This window comes from Pseudopipra pipra, chromosome 6 (assembly GCF_036250125.1).
Source record: "Pseudopipra pipra isolate bDixPip1 chromosome 6, bDixPip1.hap1, whole genome shotgun sequence".
Lineage (NCBI taxonomy): Eukaryota > Metazoa > Chordata > Aves > Passeriformes > Pipridae > Pseudopipra > Pseudopipra pipra.
Genome location: NC_087554.1, coordinates 4294694 through 4314786, shown reverse-complemented (window position 1 = coordinate 4314786; position 20093 = coordinate 4294694). Strand labels below are relative to the sequence as shown.

General features: G+C 42.7%; 1 protein-coding gene across 1 annotated transcript in view; it reads right to left on the bottom strand.

Annotated features, from left to right (window-relative positions):
• The window catches only part of ABTB2 (ankyrin repeat and BTB domain containing 2), a 116075-nt gene that overhangs the window by 32108 nt on the left and 63874 nt on the right, over window positions 1-20093 (bottom strand). The window contains exons 2-3 of the mRNA XM_064657112.1: window positions 9933-10079; window positions 7181-7391 (exon numbers count right to left, since the gene is read on the bottom strand). Of these exons, the coding sequence (XP_064513182.1) occupies window positions 7181-7391; window positions 9933-10079 (358 nt within the window). The remainder of the gene's footprint in view (window positions 1-7180; window positions 7392-9932; window positions 10080-20093) is intronic.

The window sequence follows — 20093 nt, the reverse complement described above, 5'->3', positions numbered from 1 at the left end:
GCAATCTTTGAACTAGAAAGAAATGAACAATTAAAAAAATTATGAGATGTAAAAATAGGTGATGCCAGGCAAAGGTAGGAATGTTCCAGGAACACAAACATAACTAGTGTCTCTTATCTACTGACTTCAGCCTGACTTGGTTTAATTCCATTCCCTTTAATATTCCATAAATACTTCATCCTGGATCTCTCCCCTCAGTCTTTCAGTTAAAATACCAAGAGCACATATAGAAGGAATCCCACTTGTGGGCTCTGTCAAGAAATCATTTTTTTCTATCTAAATGTTACTGAGATGTCCCATAAACAGCAGGAAGGTGAAAGTTGCTCATCAAAAATGTTGACAAATAAAGCTACTGAGTTCTCTTTTTAAAATATATTTCCAATTTTTAAAACTGTGGAAGATATTCAATGTATTGCAGCAATTTAGTACAGGCTCAGCAAACAGATTATCTAGTCTACGGTCAGGAGCAGCACTGCCAATGAACAGTTAATTTCAGTCAATAGACACATGTTGATTGCAGCTTACTGGCCTCTGAAATAGGGCCATTCACTCCATCTTCCCTGTGAATGAGCATCTCAAAACCACAATTAAACCAGAGACATTAACTGGTCAAAGACTGAAAAACACGTGGTAACAGCTTCCCTCCTTAGTGCTGGTGGAGAAAGTTAACCTTATCTGTTTATAACTTTCTTATTCTTCTAATAAATCCACCAAGTTGATTTTTCATCAATAGCAAATAGCTGCTTTTTTTTGGTCCCCTCTACACAACCAATGGCACAGTTCAATGTAAGGCTTCTGTTTCTCTATATTTAATCAGTATATTTATATCAAAATAGCTTTGGGGGGGAAAAATAAAATCAATGGACTGTTGCATGGGGATGGGACTGGAATATGCTCATCACTGACACATCTTTCTGTAATCACCCTGTTGACTTCAGGGATATTCCGAGTGGATTTAAGTACTGTTAAATATGAGTATATGATTGTGCTCTCTCAAGGCAAATAACTGGATCAGGGTTTACTTTTATTATTCCTATACACCTATTTTTGTCTGGTGAGGCAGCTGCAGACAGAATGGAAAGATACTCAGATCTCTCAGACAAGCGACCCCAGAACTTGTTTTATTGCAGACCTTTTCAAAGGCACAGCTCACTGAACTAAGTGTATCAAGTTCTGTCCCTGATACTGCATGGAAACAATAGGATATGGCTGTAAAATACAAGAATTCAGACATAAATACATTAAATTTGAATTAGGAAAGGCTAGGCCACAGATAAATCTAAAAGACAGACAATGATGTAGCTATTACACTTCATAAAATTCCATAAACCTGTAGTTAAAAAGAGTAAAGGGGGGAAAAAAGCCTCATGACAGATCAGGGAGAGTCTGGAAACATCCAGCTGGAGAAGAGATTTGTCCTGGAAAGCCTTACCCAGTTCTGAAATCAGTGATACCTCTCGGTGATGCTGGCGATGAAGCTCAAACCCAGCCCTCAGCAGCAGGCTCTGCAGGTTATTCCTGATTTTCCTTCCTTTTCTGCCAGTTGGATGCCCGTGCAACACAGAGGAAGGCTTTCTGGAGGCAATTCACATTAATAACTGGGATATTAATATCCCTTTAATATGGATTAATACTGCTGTATAAATTTGATCCATGTAGCCAAATCACTCGTCTCTCAAGCAATTCCAGAAGGAACATTTAGTTGTGCCAGGTATTTTCTGGACACAGGGGAAGAAGGCAGCAAAACATGAGGGAAGGAGCTGAAGGCTCTAATTATTCCTAATGATGCACCTAGAAACCATCAAGTAAATAGGAACTAAGTAAGAACAAAGTAATGCTTTTTCAAAACACGAAATTTAGGAAATCTGATGAGATTCAGAAATAACCATAGCACAGGGGCTCTTTATTTGAATCAACCACTGCAAATCAATCAATTAATAAATAAATAAATCCTGCTCGGGCAGGATTTTGACAGAAGAATTAATTTAGGCCCAACTCTGGTTTCTGTGCCAGCCGAAGTAGGTTTAGATTTTACACCACAAGACAAAAAATATTAAGTGTTCCAGCCAATGATGATTTAAATCAAGAGCTCAAGTATTGGAAGAACAGAACATTTTAGCAGAGAGCACTCAAAAATTGCATGAAAGGGCCACAATCTTTTCTTCTTCCTTCAGAATCAGATGCATTTTTCATCCTTTCTCAATAAATAATGTCTCAGAGCTGACACTGCTGGATATACTCCACAGAGAGAAAACCCAAGTAGATGGTTCAGCTCCTTCCTCCTCCTGCCCCAGAGGAGGAGGAGGCACAAGTCCATTTCTCCTGCTTGACTCTACTGAAAAATATGGTTTGCATGTTTATCCAAGGATCATGTGAGGTAACAGATGTAATGGGAAGACTCCTACTGGAAGTAGAAAAGATTTAGATCATTTTTCAACCTTGTAGGTAAGAGCAGGCATTGAGCTGAAAGCAGGATGAGCAGCAGCCTTCCAGCTAAAAGCAGGATAAGCAGCAGCCTTCCAGCTAAAAGCAGGATAAGCAGCAGCCTTCCTGAAGGATTATCTGTGGCAAGGAAGAAGCTGAGTGAGCCCAGGTTTGTTTACAGTCACATCACAAAACAGACTTCTCCAAAAAAGCAGCAAATCTGGAGCCTGCACATGGCAAACAGCACGAGGTGGCCTCTGTGTGACTGCAGTTGGTTTCTTGCATCGTCCACGGCTTTTCCAGCTGAAGAGCTGTGAATTTCCAGCAAATTGGCAAGCCTCAAATTTTACTGTTGTTGGCAGCTGACAAATCCTCCATCAGCTCTGGAATTTCCCTAGTGTTTTACTGGATTTTCACTGACAGAGTCAGATGGGTACAGTCTGTGTGCTTCTGCTGATGCAAATTGTTTTGTACTCACTGATGTTTGGAATAAAATAATGCCCCAGCAAACTCAGACAACATGTAGAACTTGGCACAGCTGCCACATGGATAGTCGGGAAAGGCCTGACATGGCTGGATCCACGAGCACTGATGGACAAGCCTGGAATTAGTTTCAGAATGTTCCACAGACCAACAACAGAAAAACACAATTCAGAGTTTTTTAAAGGGGTAGCTGGAAGGGGAGGATAATCAGCTACACAAGGAAGCAGGATCCAACTTTTTTGCCTGTTCTTGAGTATTAGATCATGCTGACTTTCCTAAAATAAATGCTGTAGGCACATGATAACCAAAAAGAGACAGGATGAGGACAGTCAGTGGTGTCCATTCCCAGCTTTAAGGCTGGACCACTATGCTGGCCAAGTCAATTTACCCAGGGCAGACAAGTCCACCCAGCTGTAAAATGAAACCATAATATTGACCTGGATTTGGGCTCTATGGGAGCAGACAAATACTCCCCAAGATAAGCATCACTGTGAGAGCATTCTTGCCTTGACATACCATTAAAAATAAAACAAAAGTTTTATGTTCCACTTAGGAAAAGTGAAAAAGGAGAAAGAAACTTTGTTCACCTTTGAATGGCTCTTGTCAAGTCACAGTATCTCAAACAATCCCAGTAAACATGATCTCAGGCTGTGGAGTGCTCCCAAGCTCAGCCAGCCTGACATAAGGAATGGGAAAAATCCCAGAGCAGGAACAGAGCAGAGTGGAGTGCCACGTGTCTGCTTGCTCCTTGTGCTCCAAAAACACATTGTTTGACCCCTGACACAACACAGACTAAGATTTCAGAGAAAATCAAAATATCTTATTGCCCAGCAGAGCCATTTTTTTGCAGCAGCACAGACAGGTGTGCTCTGATGACACCAAAAAGCTCTGAGCCTTCAGGCACCCAGGTGTATCCTCACTGAGCAAAGCAGCTTGTGCTCACCTCAGGGTCTAATTCCTTTGCCAAAATATTGCACAAGTGGCACTCTCTGTTTGCAAAATGCTTCCTCAGGTGGCCCATCTGACACCAAACAGCAGATGGTTTATTGTCCCTCCAGCAAATAAGGTCATTCTGGGGTTCTAAGTGGGCCATGGCTCGGTTAGCTGCATTCACTTTAATGTTTTGCTTAAGATACCTGAGTGCTTTCTCTCTAATTCTGCCTCCTCTACTCCTCCTGCTTCAACACCTTCATCTGGAGGTATCAGAACCAACATCACAACAAACTTTCCAGAGTTTCAGTGTATTGGGATCCATTCACATACTGGAGGCCGAAACAGAGAGCTCCTCTCTCTGCCAAACTAGAGGTAGCTCCACCAACCCTACTGCTGCAGGACTCTCCAGCTTTCTCACCTCAGGTCTTCTGCCAAGGTGTTTAACATGGATAAACCCCACTTTAAACTGGTTTTGTTCACTGGGGTGCTTTAAATACCTTTCTGCAGCGTGTCTGTTTTCATACCTTATGAACTTTGCTGCAGGATACATTCAGAAGCTGAGCAAGATTTTTAAAGTCCTTTATGGCACGTGACAGCCCCCATTAGGTGTGGTTTCAGAGCTGAATTCTGTGCTTGCCTTCATGTTGAAGACCTTCCAGACCCTTCAGTGTTATGATTTTCACAGCACTTTCCATCACAGTGTGAAACACAGAAAGCTCACAGACAGCAGAAAGCCAAAATAAACAGCAGATTGTCAGGTCTCTGGATGAACAACTGCAGTTCCTTCCACTGAATCAATGTGGCTCGTGGATTTTCCCAAAACAAGGTTCTACCAAGTTTGCAGCTCTAACAGCCATCCCTCTCTTTGCTAAATTTCACATCAATGTTCAACAGATTTATATATTTATACAGGAAACTGAAGCACAAGCAAACACAGAAGAGCTCAGTGTTACTGTCCTGGTCTGTGACAGATTTTTCCAGCAGGAAACAAACTGGGATTGCTGTGCACAGAACAAGGATATTCCAGAGAGCCAGCACAAACACACAAAAGAGCAATGTCGAGTTTGCAGCTGATTTAGCACAGCTCAGGAAAGAATAAAAGGCTGCCCAGCCTTGCCAAGTCACACTAGGTGAATCAGTGCCCTCATCCCTCATGCCACGAGCCCAGCATCTCGCATGCAGCCTCCACTGTCTCTCCTCTTCAGCCAGGAATGAGTAAACCACCTCCTCTGCAAAGTGCCGACAGCAATATTTATATAATAATAATATTTATATAAATAACTTGCCCAGAGCTCAACACATTAAGACACAGATAAATCCACCTTGGAGCAAATGAAAGGTAGGGTTGGATGTTCAATTCTGGTGTACCAAGCAATATTAATTTCATTCTCAGCTTTCATAAACTTCTCAAAACCAGTCCTTTAATCTGATAGTGCTCACTTCTGGTTGGTTTTTTTTTTTCCTAATTTTATTTTTTTGCTCCATTTTAATATATCCTCTTTAATTTCCTTTACAGCTAAGTACTGGTCAGTAAAAAATGGCAGAAATTTCCCTTACACCAGCTGTCACAGGATCTAGTGAGGATTTTAAAACAGAATAGAGTTGCAGCCTACATTCGAAAAAAACTCCGGTGAACCATGTGAAGAGCATTGTTTGGGAGCAATTGGAGAGATAACTGCACTCCTGATTTAACTCATTTATTGTCCTCAGTGTACAAAACAAGTAGCTGCAGTAACATCATCCCACTGAGAGTACTGAAAAGGACACAAAATAGAAAGCCTAATCTATATTTCTGGTACAAACTGTTCAGCAGCTTCAGCTGTACAATTGTTGTACCTGTAAACTGTTGTACCACAATACAGTGGTACAACTTTAGACAATCTGGCCTCATAGAAACTAATTTTTTTACACAGAGTGCAAGCATGCACAATAAACAATCTTGCACTAGGTAGGGCATTTGACTAAAGCAAGTAAGCCCAAAAAACTGAGCTCCCAGTGGGTTCTGAGTTATGCAGCTGCCTCTTTCTATTCCTGTTTTATTCAACTTCACTTAATTCCTCTTGATTCTTCATATGTGTACATCAGTTCCCTCTCTCGGTGTATTCCTGCTCCTTTTGAAAAGATTTTAGAGGAGGATCAAAGAAAAAGACAATTTTTTTTACCTTTGTAATTATTTGTCTGTTACTATGATTTCACAGTAATTTTAGAAGCTGGGGCTGAGCACAATGAAGCTCAAGATGGGAAGAAGAAACCATGTTATTTCCAAAGCTGCAGAGATGTTTTCCTTTCCTGTCCAATAAGCACCTTGCTTTTTTTGTTTTGTGAGTGTGGCCTCCCCTCCCAGGCTCCAATACCTCAATACACCATGGAACTTCCCACCCACTTTGCTTTTGGGAAGGGGCAGGATACAGCCTTCCCTCAACCCTGATGTCCAGCAGGCTAAAGGACATCCAAAGAGCAAGCTAGCATAACTAATGGATAATCAGGAACCAGAATTTCCCATTTAAGATTTCTGAAATAAATAGGAACTTGGATATGCACTTGGAAATGGGGAACTGAGCCTGTAACAGCCTGGGTCTTCCTGCAGAATGCAACTGGGGAGCAGGAGCTGCCTGACCTGTCAAGGAACTCAGCTTGTGGCCAGGGCTGTGAGGGCTTCTCAGCTCTCCTCTTGCCACCAGCCTGTCAGGCAGACTGCCAAGGAGCTGGGCAGGAAGGAAACCAGGGAGGTTTCCAACAGAAAAAACGTCCCTCTGGAAAACTTCTGACCACTCTAATAATGGGCCTACTTTCAGAGTCAGTTACGGTGCTGGCAGGAGGCGGGGAGACCCACTGCATTCTCTGTTTAGTTATTGGTTTCCTATCCAAATTCCTTTCTGCACGAGACACAGGGCATCAACTGAAGTAATCCTTAGAAGGATGTTCATAAATCCCTCCAACCCCCTCCATGGCAAACGTGGCTTTTCCCCAGAACGATGACAATTGTTAATTGGTGCCATTCAGAAGGTAACATTTTCTTTGGTAAGGTCTTTACCGCTTCAGGCAACCACATGTATTTTTGGCAAGGTCTCCAGACAAGCCCTGTTGGCAGCACACAGCATGTGCCTCGCTCGGAAAGACTGCATGAAAAAACAGCTCACTTTCCAGTTCCAATTCCAAGGCTTCGTAAACTTGGCCACATAACCTGGACTGACTGCAGGAATAACTGATGCCTGACAGGTAGCATCCACAAAGCTGCCCACACAGTTACCCTACAGAAGGGTAAAAACCTAAAAAAGGGCAAAACCCCTTCTCAGCCTAATTCCACAACTACCGAGAGCGAGCTGACTGATTTACGTACCGCTCGTTGCTCAGGGTCATCCGTGGAGGGTCAAGGTTGGGGTTCTCCATGGACTCCATCTGGGGACAGCGTAGGAAGTAGTAGAGGGTGTGGAGAGCATCAGGGGACCAGGAGATGGGCTGCTGCTGCCGGGTTTGCCGCACGGGGCTCATCCCGGGGCGGATGGTGTTCAAGCACTGCATGTGGTGCATCGCTCGTGAGACCAAATCACCTGCACAGAGAGAGGAATAAAGTCCTTTTAAGTGCACTTTTTGACCTAAATAACACTTCTCTCAGCTAAGAGAAATGTCTTCCGTGTGCCCACAATTTTCCTCCACAAAGGCCTGTCCTCAGGCTGCCACTCTGCAGGTTGTTCCATGGGAAATTTAACTTGCTTTCAAATGACAAGTTGTTACTTAGAAAACATTAAATGAAACTCAGTCCCCACACATTCAGAACAACAGCTTTACACTGAGTTTTCTGGTTTAGTGCTGGTTTTCACCTCTTTCCACCCACATACACCAGTTTCTTGCCTGCCTACAAAAACTACTGATGTCTTTGTAAAATGTCCTCTGCCCAACCTGGGAGCAACAGCTTTCACAAGGCAAAGCCATCAGCACCAATACAAATACTTTACTCTCATTTCTGTTATGAGGTTGCTCCCATCTCTTCCAGCTGGGTCATGCTGTTCTACCCTCCTGCCCAGGAACTTGAGACAAACCAATGACATTATGTTCAATACAGAAATTCCTTCTTTTAGGGATCTGCTGCTCTCATTCTTACTGTAGCTGCAGGTTTCTCCAGAATAACAAGACCTGACTCTTGTATTAAAAAGCCAATCTTTATCATGCTGCTTGTCACAAGCTGTGCCAGAAATTTGCTCCTGAGCTTAATCCAGGAACTTTCTGGGCTTCTCAATCCTCTTGGTCTTTGAACTCAAGCCAACCTCCCTCAATGCTGGGGCATGGTGGACCTGAGGAGGCCTGGAAGAAGGTGACCTGTATTACACAGTTTCACTCAGAAAGGATTTTAAGACTGCAGATTTTCAAAAAGTTCACAAAGCAATGACCCCAAATCTGCTCTTTGTGTAATAACCTTGCTTTATGCACACCCTGGTTACTCTCCTCGTATTCTGGTGCATTACAAAATCTAAAAAACCTTTTAAAAGCTTCAGACATTACATCTCGGAGCAGTGTGACTACAGGGAGCTGAATTATTACTATAGATTACTATACTTAGCTAGGATCTATTTTTTCCTTGGGAGAATCCTCTATTGCTTTATGTTTAACAGTCCCCTAAAACTCTCACAGGAAACGTTACTCTATTGTGTCCAAAAGTCACAATACTGGGAAAGGATGGAACTGAAATAGTCGCCCCATCACAAAGCTGGTTCCTGAGAAGGTGCCCTGAGTTTAGCTGTGAATTAGTAACACCTCCCTCTGAAATCCTTAGGAAGTTGTTATTTGTTCATTAATATCTAACAGCAATACACTCAATTTGCCAAACTCTGGCTGAACCCCTGGGCTTCTGCTGTTACACAGGAGAAACCCCTAAAAAGCTACTCTATGTCTAAACATGACGTTATCAATGGAGTATTAAAAATCTCACTTTGCAATCTAAAGCTGTGCCACTCGTTTGTTGTACAGTATGTTCAGCTTAAGGACCCACTTCAGAATTAAAAAAACCTTCTAACAACTCGGCCTTTCCACTCCAGTAGCCACAAGATCTGCACATTTTATGAGAATATCATGAATCCTCCAGCACTGGTGCTAACACAGAAGTCTGTGCAGTTATAGCAGAAATGCATCTGGAATTCAAATATTCAGCTCAGAATAACGTTCCTTCTCCTTTGCACACTCACTCTATTTTTCTGGTAATGTGCAGCAACATTTAAAAGAAAGAAAAAAAAAAAGTAGGCAACTGTATCAGGAGATCTATTCACTGGATGTACTGACCAAGTTGGCCAAGGCAGGGATGGGGGAAGAGAGGGAGAGAGGAAGCTGTATTCAATCTCAGGCCCTTGATACAAATGTTCTCTTGTGTTCCAGGATAAATAGAGGTGTGTTAAAGGAATTCGAAAACCTCAAATTAAGGCAGGTTGCAAAATAAATGGTGAAACCCACAAACTCCTTGCTGGCCCTGACATTCATTAGCATTCAGATGGTGCAGACTAAGAAAGTGATGCCAGCAGAAACTTTGCAAGGGAAAAGTAGGACCAGGAAAACACAAATCATTTTTGTTTACTTTAAAGGGGCTTTGTGAGTACTCTAGGAATGGAGCATTTCATTTGCTTAGCACGAAAAAAAGAAGGGTTTGAACAAGTTTTTGTTACCCAAGTGCTCTCCGATTTTTTTTCCTCCACTTTTTGTTTTTTAAGTAACCAAAAAATATCCTGCACCCTTGACATTTCCACTGCAGAAACACTAACAAAGAGAACCCTCTCTGCCATCTGAGGGAGGTGCTTCACAAACGTGCAAGAAATCCTCCACAGGCATCTAGGCAAGAGCATCCATCTTCAGTTGGCACTAACACCACTACCAAAAGGCTAGAAAAGCCACATCTTGTATATCTCCAGGTGAATTAAATTTAAAGCAGACTAATGAAACAAGCTGATTTTCATAAACAGCACCACGAGACAATTAAATCTTCCCCAACGTCAGCCAAATGCTGCTTGTGCTGTCAACAATGGCAACGCTCCCACTGACCTCAGAGGAGGAACTGGCTCTCCTGCTTTGCTGAAAGAAACCTGTGGTTGATTGCAGCCAAAACTTACTCAGTTCAGAGATGCTTCCAACACACGTTGCCAGCAGGGACTGCTCCAGGGTCCGGAGTTCCAGCTGGGCGTACGCGTCGGCCCGTCCGTCGCTGCACACCGAGCCGTCGTTGTAGGGGCTGAAATAGGCAGGTAGGGACAGCACACCTGGGGCAAGAGCAGACAACAGACCTGTTAGAAGTGAAGCTACAGGTGTGCAAAAGCAAGTCCCTCTAAGAGAACTCAGCACCTTTCTTGGGGGACTTGAGGTCTTCTGACAAGTTCAAAGAAAATCAAACTGTGCCATAAATACCCTTGGAATGGTTGAAACAGGGGAATTGGGCCCTGGGGACTGAGTCTGGGTGTTTCTTCAGCCTTTAAAAGCTCAGAACAAATTGCAGTTGAGATAAAACTACATGAAAAGCTTTGGTGAAGTCTCCACTCTTGTTTACACAACAGCTCTGCTGCACACACAGCTCAGCTTGCTGGGGAACAGCTGTATGCAGATTGTGGGATACAAGGGCCTGACCTGGAGATGTGGAATAGCCTCGAGTCCACCTCAGGTAGCTGAAATCTCTACAACCCTGCAAACAAAACCATGGGCTGTGCCAGCCCTTTGAACCTGCCACTGCAGTTTCAAATGCTCAGACTGTGGTTTCTACATGTGCAAAGATCTGGATAAGCCAAGCAACGCCCACGAGTTTTGAGGTTATATTTTCATCTCTATAAATGACCCCTGCGCGAGAGACAGAGATTAGAAAGATAATTACATTGCACACATGCATTTACCACACACACACTCCTTCCATCTCCTCTTGCATGCATTACTATGCAGTCATTGATGGATTTGCACTCAGTTTTGTTAGTTGTTGTTGGGACCCCATCCTACTTTGTGCATATTCCTACAACTCATTTGCATTACTGGCAAATTAGAGACCTTTTGGGTAAATTGGCTGGAATGGCAGATGCAGATGCAGATGCAGGCAGTCTCTAACAGGGGCACTCATTCACTTTCCCCAAGTCACCTTTCTCACCCATTATCTTTGGCTGACCATGGCAGCCACAAGGCAAGTCAGTGCAACATAAAGATCAAAATAAACATGCCTTCCCTGCTTTCCTCCCAGAAATCCATTAGTTGAATAGTTTCTCTTCAAATTAGCCAGCTGAAATTTGTTGCCTTTTGGCCACAAGACTGTTCCATGTGGCACAGGGAAGGGGGAATGTGATCCCTGGAGCTGGTGTGAGACAGGGAGCTGGGTATGTGATGGGGGCTGGGGTGGGACAGTGACCCTGGGGTGGATCAGATGAAACCCAGCGTGACACTGCATCCACATGGCGGGTGGACTCCAAAAAGCTGCCTGCAGTCACTCAACCAGTGTTCCTGTGCCCTTGCTACTGCCACACCTTCAGCTGTGTTTGACTGCTACCACAATTTTAATTACAGTTCCATCCTGCAACTGCAGTAGCACCCCCAGCCCAACTTTTCCATGATTTCAGACAAGGATGCTAACAGCCACGACTGCCTGTGCTCTTACCCTGCGGCATCCTGTATTTTTGCTTTTTAACTTTGATCCATGCACAGCCATACCAATCCATTTCAGCTTGGACCCACATTTCCTTCCACCCTTCACCTCCCGACCCCGGGTCAGTCTCAGATGTGGAGATACTTTGCTCCTGTGGCAATGACCTCCTGTCTCATTGGTGCTGTGTATTCTTGTTCAACAAAACCCTGCCAGAGGAACGGCAGCACATTGTACAAGACCTTTTGTTTCTTTGTCTTGATGTTTTCTTTTGAGATTTTATGCTGCATTGATCTCTCCTACCCTTTTCACATCCTCTTCGCATCCTGCTTGGTGGTAAAGCCAAGGGCTGCATCAAAAACTTCCTGGACATTATGAGAATAAGGGAATGATTTATCCTGTTGTGCTTCTTCACTGTACATCACTGTTAGTTAATGGAGAACACTCTGCCAATGCCCTCTTAACCTGAATAATTAGGAAGTTGAGGCTTTAAGAGCTACCAGAAGTGATGTATGCAAACTAGAAGAGCTTGCTTTAAGTACACTATACAGAGCCTAAGCCACTTCCTTTTCCATGCCAAAGCTATGAAAGGATGTTTGAAAGACATATGGATTGAATTTATGGCAGAGGGAGAATGAAAATAGACTGATTTGTCAAAACTTTCAAATAGAGGCACATAATTCTATAGAGGCGAAAACAGAAACTGGCAGTTACATTACCAGGAAAAAAATGGGGCACATTTTCTCTGCCAGCCGGTTCCAGTTGGTTCTGTTTTCTAACAAGGAATTAAAAATAAAGATTTGCAGAGGGATTGAAGTTGGCTCCCAGACACAACAACATTTTCTCAGTTTTTCAGTTAATGCTTCACCAGGTGGTGTGAGGAAACAGGGAGGATTTATTTACCTTTGGAAAAATGACTCACGCAGGATGGTCGTGGATGAGATTTATGTTGTCATCTGCCTTGGTACAGCTGAGGAGCATCCTCTGTGTACCAGGGAGAAATAAGGAAGTTACCAAGACTTGGGCGATGCGCCAAAGCCTGACGGTGCCACCGGGAATTTTCCCTGGGATCGGGAGGGGTATGAATCAGGCCCTCATGATATAAGGTTTCAAAGGCTCCTTGTGTCTGGCAGGCCTTGATAGATATGAGCAGTCCTGGGAATGAGGACACACCTCCCAACACTGATTTTGAGACAGGGAGAACAGTGACTAAACTCTACTTGTGGGGTAGAAACATACCCCACAATTATTATATCTTGCAGCACCCTCATCAGGATTTCCTCTCTGATACACTTCCAGTGGAGTTGGAAGAAGCATCATCTTTGCTCTTCAGATCAGAAATTCAGGCACAAAGACATTTGAAGTTGAGCTTTTCCCACTGGTATTATAATTAGGAACAGGACTCAATCATTTATATAGAATAAAAATAGTTGTTTGATAACAGACAACTGCCTTGTGATGACTGTTTATACCCCAAACAGTGGTTCCTGCTCTCCTGCCTCTCAAATCAAGGAATGTGCAGTCAAAAGGTGTTATAACGGTAAACCACAGGGACAGTTTCTGTCTGGCATTCACATTCCTACATTTTTTGAATGTATAGAACTACTGCTTTTAATCACAACTGGCTAAATAAGCAAGACTGGAATTGAAATAAATCAATCCATGTCAAAACACTCTCTGTTTGAAATCACCTTCAGACTGCCCACTTGTTTCCTGACTTGCAAATATGTGTTTTCCCCATAAAACAACAATGTGAAACAGCACATAATTACACAGCAGGAACGAACTGCTCTTACAGTATTTATTCTATGTTGCATTTCCTACAAATCCCTGGCTTTATCCTGGAATTCTGGTCACTTTTTTTTCAATTAACTAAGATTTTAAGTACAGGATCCAAGCCCAGGTGAAGTTAGTGAGTTAGTTAACCAATTAATTTGAGCGTGGCTTAGCTCAAACCTCAGCAGAAGGAGCTAAGAATTCACCTCTCTAGAATGGTGTGATTCTAGATTAACAATTTGTTTCTCATATTTCCATAGCCTTTGAAACAGCAGATGGAAATAAAGGCATATTTATTCTACCTCAGTTAAATATGAAACCTGCTCATGAGCACTTGCTGCCAACCATCTTAAAAGGCAGTCACGACTGGGTGAAATTCCAGTTAAGCAGTTCCTTAAATTCAAATTATTCTGCTTGCCTAAAGAGATTGAAATTGTTGTCTGTAATTTGATGCTTTTTAATAGCAACTGAAAATGTTTCCAGTCTGAGCAAGATCCAGGGAAAAGTCTGTTCACACTCTTGGACATCTTTCTGCTTTAGGAGGTGCAGCAGTTCTGTGGAGAGCTTTGGCTGTAACGTGACAACTCCCACAAGCAGGACTGGGCAAACTCCTGCGTGGTTTCCAGCATGTGCTGGAGCTCCTCTGCTCTGGAGACAGGCTGGGAGAGCTAGGGGTGTTCAGCCTGCCGAAGACAAGGCTCTGGGCAGACCTTAGAGTCCCTTCCAGTGCCTAAATGGGCTCCAACAGAGCTGGAGAGGGACTCTGGACAAGGGGGAAGAGCCTTAAGCTGAAGGAAGCCAGGTTTAGATTGGATATTAGGAAGACATTTCTTCGCTGGGAGGGTGGTGAGGCCCTGGCACAGGTTGCCTAGGGAGGTTGTGGATTCCCAATCCCTGGAGGCATCCAACACCAGGCTGGATGGGGCTCTGAGTAACCTGGTCTAATGGAAGGTGTCCCTGCCCATGGAAGGAGGGTTGGAACTGGATGATCTTTAAAGTCCCTTCCACCCCAAACCATTCCACGATTCTGTGATTCCCTGAGCTGGTTCTGCTCTTTTGGTATCACGATAAAGTAAATGCAGAATTTTACCTCAATTTTATTTTAAGATCTGAATGTTTAAAAATCTTATTTCAAATAACTTTCCAACTACCCATTGTATCTTCACACTTCACGTTGTTTGCATGTTACATTCATGGCAAAAGGACTCGCCATGATTTTTACCTTGCTGGAATGATTTTCTCTGGCCTTTCCCTCATCTGATTCCTTGATGTTGGCAGACAACCTCCCAGTGATTAACTCATCAGCCATTTGATGACTTTCAAACACTTCTCTGATGTCTAGAGGTTAAGATGGGGCCACTCACAAGTGGCAAAGGGCCAAGGAGACTTGGCTGGAAAGCACTTGAATTCTGCTGTCTGGGATTCCTCATGGAAATTGCCCAGGGTACTAAGTCCCTTATTTCAGAATTGCACTGGCTGTATTCATGACAGATTAGGCAAAGGATCAGGAATATAATTAGGACAGGGGTTTACACCATAAATTACTGACAGAGAAAAAGTCTTTTTTTTTTTTTAAATATACCAAGTAAAGTCTATGAGACAACACAATGTGTATTGATTTCTCCCTTTGGCCAGAATAAAACCAGGTTCTTCAGGCAAGGATTCTTTGTGCATTGTGTTTTCATTGCACCTACATCAGCGGTGATTGTTACTGAACACTTCCATAATACAAATTACAACAGCAGGAACAAAAGTACCTATTTGGTCAAATCAACCAGAAAGCCCTTGGAAAATTCAGGATCACCTTCATACATTATAAATTGTTTCTAAAAGCCCCATATGTGAAATGAGAACTGCTGTGAGTATGCTTGAAAAATGTATTAGGGAATTGAGTAAGAAAAATTGGTCTCCAGCATAAGTGTGTTTTTGCAACATTTGGCTTGCGATAAATTCCACAAGGAACATTCCGTGGGGTGAGAACGGCAGTTGATCCCACTGAACTAAGCTGTGACTTGGAAGGCCAAAATTTTGAAGATGATGACCTGATTACACTGAAGTGAAACAGCCAAATCCCACTGATTTCAGTGGACCCATCCATTGCAACTGCAGTTCCCATGCTGGAATTTGTCCATGACATCAGGGCGGCTGTCACCTTGCACAAAGTCCTGCAATTCTTCATGGCAAGGAGCATTCAAGGCTCTCCTTGTTTTTTGTTCCCCATTCTACCACACAGCACAATGCCCTGCAGTTCCCCCTTGCCAATCAATTCTGAGCACAGAGCACCACCAGGAATTAATGCAAATTCCTGGAGCTCTGTTTTCTTCTTGCTGACCCACCACTGCTAGGAAAGCTCAACCCTCCTTTGTTTTATGAAATGAGACGGGATCATTTTGACAGAACATAAACATACTCTCCCCACCTCTCCATAAAACAGCAAGCAAAGTGTTCCTGATAGAACCCCCTGATAGAAAGTTGATTATAGGCTCTATAATCAACTCCAGTCATGCTACAGATTGTGAGAATGGCTTGTGATCAGGAAACAATGCAAGTAATTGCTAACATATAGGAAAATAATGTGGCTCCTGCTACAGAGCAGGCAGGCATCTCTCTCAGTTTGTCAGCAGTAAGAAAAATTAAGCACAGTTGCTTATATCTGTATCCACATTAAACAGTAATTGTGTAACTGAAACCAGGAGGAAAAGCAGAGAAGGGAGGAGCTTCAAGCAGGAGGGAAGATCTTTTAAATCTTCTGCAAGTGCTCAACTGATCTCTGCATCAAAGAGCTGATGTCCTCATGGGACACTTCTGGATCCTCAATCTTGATTGAACTGCTCAAATAGACAATGTCCTCTTCAGATTAACAAACTGCAGTTTGCCTGGACTTCAGGAATGTTATTAAAAACATTAATGCACACAGCCTGGTCCATCCTGTAGCTCAGTGTCAACAGGCACTGCTGGACTGAAGTACCAAAATACTCCAAAACGGAGTTATGAAGCACTCTCAAAATCCACTACCAATTCTTCCTGGGGTGCAGCACCTTGAGGTCCAAAAGCAGGGAAAGCAGTAGAGTTCAAAGCTCACAGTAACTGCCCTTCCAGGGAAAGGGCAGGAGCCCAGGAACACTCACTACAAATACTTAAATGCCTCCTTAGTCATAAATAACTCATTGTCCCTGTCTTTATCCCACACTTGGAAAGGTTCAACATTTTGCCTCCCTTTTGCTATGGAAATGGTGGAAGTTGGAGGAAAAAAGGTAGGAAGTGTCTGTATTATATTTGAATCCAGCTGTGATATATGGGATTGCAAATGACTACAAATGTAGGAGAAAGGCCTCGGTTTAGTACCGAGTCAGTGTTTCCTGAGTCATTAATCCCACTTCCATATCCCTGTGGTCTTCTGGACAACCACTAAGCTGGCTTGGCCCCAAGCACTTAATTGAACATAAGCACAAGGGAGCATATCCTTGGCTTACATTGTGATGGCTGCCAAAAAACACAGCACAATGACTGTCCTCATTCCCGTTTCCTAGATGGAGAAACAGTCAAAAGGAAAAGAAGCAATTACAAATTTTGTGCATCAGAACCAGCCCTTTGCAAAGCCCAAACCTCCCAGTTCAGAATCTCTGTGCCATCAGAAACCGGCCAACCACGCTCCCACAACCTGGATCCAGAGATTTGAAATAAATGGAATGATTATGAGGGTTTAGTCTAGTTTTGTAGAACTATGCTTCCTATTTTATATGTCATAATAAAAGACCTTTGAGATATAACCTGTAAATATGACCTGTAAATGCTTCCTGGTATTATGTCTACAAGTACTTTTGAAAAGGAGCATGTGAACCTAAAATTAGGTTGATCCATTAGAATTTGGCATGTGGTTTTCCAGGCATTGGATCTTCTACACAGGGTCCAAGGACAGGCAAAGACCCACACTACAATAATATCAGTATCAATAAATCCCGCAATTATCAACAAAACCATGTTTTTAGGGCTCTTGTTTTCAGGATCCAGTAACTAAAGAGAAAACCCCATACTGGGCTATAAATATCAATGAAACAAAAACAGAGAAAGTTTTATGAGGCGCGGTATAAATAGATTATGAACACTGAAAGAAATACAAACCCAGAATCCTGTGCCAAAAAATGACTGTGGTCAAACAGGGGGAAGACTTAGAATTAACTAGTTGTGTAAACCTCGACAGTTTATCTCCATGTCCCATCTTATCTGGAAAATGGGGATATTGCTTCATTCCTGTTAAAGGTTCTTGCTTCATTTCTCATTCTCATCTTACTCTTTCACGCTGCTCAACATCTCAGCAGTGTCCCCATTTCCCAAGTGTGCCAATAGCACATTTTTTTGTCCCTTAGCAACAGTCCATCTTTCATTTACAAGGCCCTTTTTCCCTCCAGTAATCCCAAAGCTCTCCCAGACACAGCTACTTCTGAGATGAAAGGACACAATATTGTGACAGTATATAATTGCACCTCAGTGGAGCTTATCATACCAGAAGAGGACCTTTACCCAACGGAGAGGGTTAAGAATGGCAAAATGATTTGAGCCCAATAGAGATTTGGATATGGATACAATACTGGGACAGTTATTCTGAAAAACACAGAAGAAATTCCATGAGAAATTATAAAGAAAAAACAACATGTATATATAAGAAAGCTAAAAAATAAACCTTATTTTTTAAGGAGGGAGAGAGGTAGGACAGGTAAACAGTGGTAATTTCAAGAGTCCTTCAATGGCATTGCTAAGGGGATTAGAAAGCTCAGGGAGAAGAATTTTATATCTCTTTCTCCATTCCCTTGGAATTCTTTAGAAGTCTCCAATTTAGGTGCTTATACAGTAAAAACAGCTTTATCTGGTGTAACCAGTGGGACTGAAGCAACTGCAGGCACCAGCTAGAGCCCTCATAGCCTCTACAATACCCTCTTCTAATCCATTCCTTATTGTTCACTGTCCTTCCTGTAATATGGCCTTTGAATCATGCCCAGCTACCCAGATGTGTTCTGAGTAAGCCCTTTGTACATGCCATAATGACCTCTCTCTACTTGCCTTCAATTCTTCTATTTATACATCTCATGACTGTGTGCTTGCCAAACAAAGAGGAGAGTAAATTTATATCCTCTGTCACTCCCAGTTCCTTTTCGTAGGGAACATCAAGATGGAGAATCTGGCCAGAGCAGTATTCCAGAATAATCCAATGCAATCCCTCCTCAGCTATTCCAGAGCAATCTTTTGGAAGACCTGTGCCCAGCAGCTTCTTTATACAGGTGAGCCCTTGCCCTGATGATATCTCCTGGACATTACAAGAATAAGGCAATGATTTATCTCCTGGCTGCTGTAAACATGCCATTAAAACAGAATTTTAGAAACTGTGGCCACTTAATAATAAACATCAAGACTGCAATTACATCAGTTAATGACTTAAAATATCAGTGTCATAAGAACTGCTTATTCTAAAAAAGCCAGGAGGACACAGGAACTCAGCAGTAACCAACCTACCGCTCCTAAACGACTGGAATTCTTTAGGACTGTCTCCATTAGCCGTCAGCTAATGCACAGCTTGGATTTTGTCAGGGTGAAATATGCATCTGTCACTCAATATAAAATTGAAATTTTATCTAAGTGAAACACAGTGCAGCCATGAGACCATAAAGTGTGACCTCAGGAGGGCAAGGCTTGGAGGCTCACTAGGATGAGCACATCCATCCCCTGCCTACAGACTGGTTTTGAGTCACCAGACAGACAACACAAAACTTTAGGTGGGTGTATCCTGGGTTGTTCACGAGAAAACAGACAGTATATTGTAGATCTGATACCTGGGGTTTAATCTCCAATATTATCACTGCAGAGCAGTGAATTGCTCACACCAGCATTTACGTGCATGAGTAATTAATGAATCACAAGCGCTGTCATTTTCCCCCCCAAATCTGCCTCGAGCCCAGTATTAGTCCAAGCTTTTGGGACAAGACAAACACAAACCTCCACCATACAGATAACAATGTTTGTGTTTGCCAAGCACCATTAGGCAGGGTTTGCTCTAGAGGAGTATTTTGATAGCACTAAAGACGAGCTATCCCAGGACAGAAGCTATTCCTCTTTTAATTTTCATTTCCTCAAACAAACACTGGGAAGCATTTGGCAGTTTTTTCCCCCAGAATACAGCAAATCAGTATTTCACAACTTTCTGCTTCCTCCCATCAAAGCATCCTGGAGATCTTGTCAACAATGACCAATTGTTTAGAGCTCAGAAGCGGAGTTGAGGAATTCCACTTAGTCACCAACTGCCCAATTTTGCCCTCTATCTTTGCAACACTTCAGCCCGTTTCTCACATCATGTGTGGTACTAAAGGACCATCTCATACCATCTACTTGGCTTTTTTGGCTTCTAACACCTATTTTACTCCCTGCTCCTGCATTTGAATTCATCTTTCTTGTTCCACACCACCTACTTATTGTCATCGCAATTGCACTCAGGATTCAGCCTTTCAAGGCTCAACACCAGTCACAAACAAGATCTATTTTTGAATGCACCCTTTAGGGGTGGCAACACTGTAAGAATTTGGCACTGTTTGTAAAGTTGGAGGGTTTTTTTCTGCACTACAAGGCTCTGGCCTGTCTCTCTCGTTGCATAAGTGCCAAATGCATTTCAAAGTCTAAGTTCTCTTGGTTGTAGCAATTTATAGTTGGTATAAAAAGCATAACTTGTACACTTCCATTAGAGCCCTAAATATAACTGCCCTGAGCAAGCATTCCCTGGTCAAACAGTACCTCTTTGAATTTTGTTTTCAAAAGAATCCTGTGGCCACTATATTATTTATAGACATTTACATTATGATCTGAATGCTTGGTGAGGAAACCACTCTAATTAATGGATCCC